At 28.4% G+C, this 7,595-nt stretch overlaps 1 protein-coding gene across 1 annotated transcript; it reads left to right on the top strand.

Annotated features, from left to right (window-relative positions):
- The first annotated feature begins 1,033 nt into the window (after positions 1 to 1,033).
- LOC126905476 (elongation factor 1-alpha) lies at positions 1,034 to 4,269 on the top strand. The gene is made up of 5 exons (XM_050685200.1): positions 1,034 to 1,202; positions 2,121 to 2,274; positions 2,344 to 2,691; positions 2,758 to 3,582; positions 3,673 to 4,269. The coding sequence occupies exons 2-5, from the start codon at positions 2,131 to 2,133 to the stop codon at positions 3,742 to 3,744; spliced, it is 1,389 nt and encodes a 462-aa protein (XP_050541157.1). The 5' UTR covers positions 1,034 to 1,202; positions 2,121 to 2,130; the 3' UTR covers positions 3,745 to 4,269.
- Positions 4,270 to 7,595: the final 3,326 nt, after the last annotated feature.

Consider the following 7,595-nt stretch of genomic DNA (forward strand, 5'->3'; position numbering starts at 1 on the left):
GTAGTATTGTTATTATTATTAAATAAATCACAATTATTGAAAAATATAGGGTTAAATATAATAAAGTATTCCTTTAGCATTTAAACATATTTTTTGGCAAAAACTTTTTATACTTTTCCATAAATACTGGATAATACATAAGCATTTAATAGATTTTTTATAATATACAGATTTATTAAGTATATTACAACTAATTTTTTGTTAAATGATTTTTTTTATAATGTGTAGAATAAAATTTGATTGTTTTTTATAAACCATTGTAAATACCAAGTTTATTATAGTGGATGATTTTTTGGGTAACTTTCGAAAGTTAAATTGGAATTAATTATTTTTTTAACTTTACTATGATGTAGGTGACAAAAATTTGAGCTCACTTAATAAGGAGAAATTTAAAAATTCTAGTTTCTCATGGATAATTTGGTTGAGTGTTCACTTTTTTTAACTGTGTTTTAGTGGCTGTCAAAAACTTTTCTAAATGATATTTGATTTATAGTGGGTATTGATAAGTATTTAAATGTAGTGGTATTGGTAATTAAACCAAAGACTTTGTAAAATGACACAGCATTCACGTGTGTATGGTTAAAAATTGGACATATGGAATAAGGAGTAATTATAAGGTTATTAGGAAAACCATTTAATGGACAGCAGATTATAAAGTCCTTTAAAGTAGAGTTACTATGAAACAAAAATAATAAGCATGACAAATCAAACCGATACGGAGTCATCAGAATTTCTGTAGACATACTTCGGGTTGACGTGTCCAGTATGTTGGCAATAACCTCAGTGCCACCAACCTTAAAACTAGACGTCTAATTAATCTCAAACCTATTACTGTCAATACTTTAAATTGAAAAAAAAAACCTAACATTTTACAAATAAGATGTTTATGTTTCAATTTTCTAAAATAAAAAATTATTATTTCATTTTAATTATTATTATTTGAGTTTTAAACGTTTTATTTATTAAATTTATTAGAAAATTAATAGTTGATACCGGCGAACCGACCGCCATGTTTTTATTTGACCACCACTCTTGTCCGGTCTGTCCCGGCATATCGGTCTCTTTACGTCTCTGCCGTGCTGTCGTTCGATCGTGCCGCTCTTTGACGATACATTTTATACACCGCCCGTGTCGGCTAAACAGTGTGTGAAAATTTTCATCCGTTTTAATCTGTTTTTATAATTGTCTTTTGTAACCAAACGGTAAGTAAAATTATTTGACAATGTATATTATATTCAATTTTCCTTAGTGTTCCTTAATACTGGTAATTTTATCGGCTTCAAATTAAATTTACTTAAAACATCACGACTTATACTATAATTTATAATTTATTGCTTGTATTACTTTAATTGCTATTTGCTTTGTGAAATTCTTTAATCGTTTGTTTCTACTTTACTTAGGAATTCTTATTTTGGTCATTAATTATAAATTTTAGAGTTGTATATGAAAAATATGTAAACTTGTGGGTGTGCATAAGAATAATTTAATGTGCAATTGCGAATCCTTTATATTTTTAATATTTCTATGATACTTAAATAGTCATAATTTACATCTCGAACAATCAGAATCTCTAGCCTCCTTTTAAGTTGTAAAATATTTCCGTAAGTATGTTCTTGTCTATGTGGCAATATTATGCAATTATTGTTAAGTAGTATCACTTTAATTTGTATAAAATATATCAAGAGAATCATTGTTATGGTTTTAAATAAAACTTACAGAAATTTTGTCACGTGTTCCGTGACACGTATTTGAACGGCTTTTTTTTTTTTTATTATTCATGGACTGTTGAGTAGGTGTATAATCACCTCCCCGGTCATTGAGTTGGCATCAATGCCAATGACACATGTATTTTATTTGTAGATTATGATACCGTTCGAAACTTAATCTTTGTCTTGCCAAATTATGTAGCTCTTATATAATAGTCCAATAACCTCAATTATCTTAATTTAGTTCCAGTTATTAAATTTATTGATTTATTTTTTTAATTTTATTAATTATTAGTGTAACAATAAGGGTCTTAACCAACTCTTAATTTTTGGTTATTGTTATCTAAATGACAAGTTTAAATTAAAATATTTTTATTAATCTTAAATTATTAATTAATTTCATTTAATTTAAAGCAAATCAACCATGGGTAAAGAAAAGGTACATATCAACATTGTTGTCATTGGACATGTCGACTCCGGTAAATCCACAACCACTGGTCATTTGATCTACAAATGTGGTGGGATTGACAAGCGTACCATTGAAAAATTCGAAAAGGAAGCCCAAGAAGTGAGTTTTAAATTATTTTTATAGGATTTATAATCAAATGTTTTATTAATTGGTCTAAACTTTTTTTAGATGGGAAAAGGTTCCTTCAAGTATGCTTGGGTATTGGACAAATTGAAGGCTGAACGTGAACGTGGTATTACTATTGATATTGCTTTATGGAAATTCGAAACTGCTAAATATTATGTCACCATTATTGATGCTCCTGGACACAGAGATTTCATCAAAAACATGATTACTGGTACATCTCAGGCTGATTGTGCTGTACTTATTGTTGCTGCTGGTACTGGTGAATTTGAAGCTGGTATTTCCAAGAATGGACAAACCCGTGAACATGCTTTATTGGCTTTCACTCTGGGTGTGAAACAGTTGATTGTTGGTGTAAACAAAATGGACTCCACTGAACCACCATACAGTGAAGTAAGTTAATTTATAGTTTGCTTTAGTTAAATTATATGCTATTATCATTATTTTGTTAAATTCTAGGCTCGTTTTGAAGAAATCAAGAAGGAAGTAAGCAGTTATATTAAGAAAATTGGTTACAACCCAGCTGCTGTTGCTTTTGTCCCTATCTCTGGATGGAATGGTGATAACATGTTAGAAGTTTCTGATAAAATGCCATGGTTTAAGGGATGGAATGTTGAGCGTAAAGAAGGAAAGGCTGACGGTAAATGTTTAATTGAAGCTTTAGATGCTATCCTACCACCAAGTCGTCCAACTGACAAGGCTCTTCGTCTTCCACTTCAAGACGTGTACAAGATAGGAGGTATTGGAACAGTCCCTGTTGGTCGTGTTGAAACTGGTGTATTGAAACCTGGTATGGTTGTTGTCTTTGCACCTGCCAACATTACTACTGAAGTAAAATCTGTGGAAATGCACCATGAAGCCCTTACTGAAGCTGTTCCTGGAGACAATGTTGGATTCAATGTAAAGAATGTATCAGTTAAAGAATTGCGTCGTGGTTTTGTTGCTGGAGATACTAAATCTAATCCACCTAAGGCTGCTGCTGACTTTACAGCCCAAGTCATTGTATTGAACCATCCTGGTCAAATCTCAAATGGTTACACTCCAGTTTTGGATTGCCATACTGCTCACATTGCCTGCAAATTCGCTGAAATCAAAGAAAAATGTGACCGTCGTACCGGTAAAACTACTGAAGCTAACCCAAAAGCCATCAAATCTGGAGATGCTGCTATCATCACCTTAGTACCTTCAAAGCCATTGTGCGTTGAAGCTTTCTCAGAATTCCCTCCTTTGGGACGTTTTGCCGTACGTGACATGAGGCAAACCGTTGCTGTTGGTGTTATTAAGGTACAAATATAGAAATATATAAAATAAGTCGTGTTTAAAATATAAGTATGTTTTATTGAATGTATTATAATTATAATTTTTGTTTTTCAGAGTGTTAACTTTAAAGATTTATCTGCCGGTAAAGTAACAAAGGCTGCTGAAAAAGCAGCTAAGAAGAAATGAATAGGCCTAGCAGTAGCGCATACACGTCCTTCAGTTAGGTCAAACGAAAGTTGGCATAGGTGTCAGACACCATCCCAACTTCTTATACTATCCAAATGGCTGTTGCAACCTTGTTTTCATCGTAAAGAATTTCGCAGGAAAAAATTGTGTTGTGTGCTACTCAATATTATAACATGATAAAATTTTGTTTTTATATTTTATTTAATTGCAACAATTTTTTAAAATTTGTTTTTAGTTTTGTTCAAATGAATTCATAAGTAACATTATTTTATTAACTATGTTAATGTATTGCATTTTGAAGAAATTTTTCTCTTTTGAACTCTATTTCTATGTAAGTTATAATTTTATAACCTTATATTTCTTAAAAAAAAAAAAAAATTTTTAACTCAATTTACTGCATCTATGACTACAAAATCCATTTGGCCCAACTGAAAGCATTAGCTGCCAACGCCTATATACTTTGTGTTTAATTTGTTTAATAACAACATCAAATAAACGCATTATATTAACTATTTTCTTTCCAAATATTTGGGTTTTTATTTTCTACCTTGAATTTATGTGGTGATAAGTTTTTGTAATGAATGAATGCTGATAATTTCAATTGTTTTTCTTAATATATATTTTAAATCTGTTCAAATGTTCCATTTACTTTATAATTTAAAAAAAAGAATAAAATTATAAACTGATACCATTAATGATTATTTTCGATTTATGTGATAAAGTTTAAACTTAGTAAAATAATTGCTGAAAATTTTTATATAAACATTTTGTTAAGTAAATATTCTGAAGAACTTTGTATGTTTCATTATATAAATCTAAATTCACAAAAATCAGTAATTAACGTTTAAAAAATTTGGTATGGTATGATAAGAATTAAAAAAACAATGGAATATTTGATTATATTTTTTGAAGACAACAAAATGTAATATTAAGCTAATTTTTAACAAGATAACTTTATTTTAATAGAAAAAATATTTATAGGAATTTTCGTGTAATCTGTAAAATATCTAGAAGCGTGAATATATACAAATGCACTTGAAATTTAAACAAAGAAAAGAGCATTAAAAAATTGCATGGTTCAAGTTATGAAAGGAAAAAAGGGTATGCTTATCAATATAATGCCTATAAAATATCAGGCAGACATTGTGAGACTAGCATCTGCAAAAATCTCAATATCCTCCAGTTCAGAGTTTAATATTAATTCTTATTTATTAGGTCCCTACAAATTATAATAAATATCAACCTGTTTTTCAAGCGCTATAAATAATATTTATATAATGTCATAAAATAATAGCTAAACCAAAAATATAAAAGAAGTAATACATTATTATTAAATATTTGAGCATACATTGTATCTTAAATATTTTTTTATGAAATGTTTATTAAGTTATTACAAAATTGTAAATTTCAACAAGTTGTAAAAAATAATGTATCCATATAAGGGGCAGGTTGTGGAATATAAATTTCCTTATTTAAACATCTAAATAAAAGAACTTTTCTCACCTCGTCTTACTCTTCAAAGTGTTATGTATCAGTGGTCACACTGATCACCCACCTGTATGGGTGTATAGGTGATAATGACTATGTTGATAGTTCAGTTCGTAATAAACCATAGTAAAATGAATAAGAAGTATGCTCGAGTACAGTCCGCATTTTGTCGTAGTACGCGCATGTGCCTCGCCTTGTGGTTTTGTGTATTCGTGTAAATACGTTGAAATACGACCGCTGTGAAATACACTTTAAAATCACCCGATTTTTAAATTGATAATTCTGTTATAATATCAATGACCGACATAATTTTTAAGTAATAATTATATTAATTACTTTAAGACAATGCATTGTAATTTTATTTTAAAATAAGTTTAATCGTAGATACTTATTTTAGATTCTATGTATTTTAGCTTCGATGCGAAGCTGAGAAGGTATTAATTTTACTATGATATGTTTTTTTTTATGTCTGTTGCCACATTTTCTCAGCTCTCACTGGACCGATTTCTTTCAAATATACGTCAAAAGATCACAAATCGTATCTAGTTGGAGACATTACCCTTAAAAATTGAAAAAAATCCCCCCGTTCCCTGAAAATGGGGGAAATATCCAAAAAAATTACAAATTTAAAAATCGCTAATTTTCGAAATTTTTTCACTTTTTTTTCTTAAAACTTCCATAACTTTTTGAAAAATCAACAAATCAACAAAAAATTTTTTTATACTAAAACCTTAGATATTTACCTTTTATTTGATATCATTATTTTGAAAATCTATCACTTAACCTGCTCATTGGGGGGTATTTAAAATAGCAACTTTTTTACAAAAATTAACTTTTTCAACTTAATTTTTGAAAATGTTCCGGAAATACTGCGTCCTTTAAACATATATCAAATTAAAGCTTATTTTATGTACTACAAAATGAAAAAAAAAAATTTGTCCCGACACTTTTTTTTCTACATTTAAACGGCTGCCGTAGTTAAAAAAACACTATTTTTGTGTTAAAATTTTCGATTTTCGATTTTAAATTTTCAACTTAAAAATGCTATAACTTTTTGAAAAATGTATATATCAGCACAAATTTTTTTTTTCTAAATACATTATAAGTACATCTTTCATTTGACATACTTTTTATTAAAATTGGACAATTTCCCCTTATATAGGGGGCGTTCAAAACTTAAAATATTGTAAAAAACATAGATCTTTTTCAACTGAACTTTTGAAAATGTTCCGGAAATACTGCGTCCTTTAAACATATATCAAATCAAAGGTTATGTTATATACTATCAAATGAAAAAAAAAAATTTGTCCCGACATCTTATCTTCTATGTGCAAATGGCTGTCGAAAATTTAAAAAAAAATGTAATGTTTGCGATAAAAATTACATTTTATCGGGATGTTTTTTGTACTTAAAACTGCCATAACTTTTTCAAAAATGAACAAATAAAAATAATATTTTTTTGTATTGAAACCTTAGATATTTCCCTTTCATTTGATATAATTTTTTTTGAAAATCTAACACTTATTCTGCTCACTGGGGGGATTTAAAATAGTAACTTTTTTACAAAAAATAACTTTTTCAACTTAATTTTTGAAAATGTTCCGGAAATACTGCGTCCTTTAAACATATATCAAATCAAAAATTATGTTATATACTATCAAATGAAAAAAAAAAATTTTCCCGACATCTTATCTTCTATGTTCAAATGGCTGTCGAAAATTAAAAAAAAATATAATGTTTGCGATAAAAATGATGTTTTATCGGGATGTTTTTTGTACTTAAAACTGCCATAACTTTTTCAAAAATGAACAAATAAAAATAATATTTTTTTGTATTGAAACCTTAGATATTTCCCTTTCATTTGATATAATTTTTTTTGAAAATCTAACACTTATTCTGCTCACGGGGGGGATTTAAAATAGTAATTTTTTCACAAAAACTAACTTTTTCAACTTAATTTTTGAAAATGTTCTGGAAATACTGCGTCCTTTAAACATGTATCAAATTAAAGCTTATGTCATGTACTATAAAATAAAAAAAAATAAAAATTTGTCCCGACGACCTATCTTCTATGCGCAAATGGCTACCGTATTCAAAAATATGTTTTTTAACAAAATTTTTTTTTTTAAATTAAACACTATCTACAGATTTGCATCGAAGCGTTTTTTATGATAGTGATTTTAATCACTGTCAGATATCATCTATACTGGACCCAACTATGCCACGACCCCACTGTGCCGTTAACCCACTGTGCTGGGTTTTTTAATTTTACTATGATGTGTTTTTTAGCTTCGATGCGAAGCTGAGAAGGTATTGGTTTTACTATGATGTGTTTTTTTTTTTTTTTTTTTTTTTTTTTTTTT

The sequence above is a fragment of the Daktulosphaira vitifoliae genome, unplaced genomic scaffold (genome assembly GCF_025091365.1).
Source record: "Daktulosphaira vitifoliae isolate Bord-2020 unplaced genomic scaffold, ASM2509136v1 Scaffold_4, whole genome shotgun sequence".
Lineage (NCBI taxonomy): Eukaryota > Metazoa > Arthropoda > Insecta > Hemiptera > Phylloxeridae > Daktulosphaira > Daktulosphaira vitifoliae.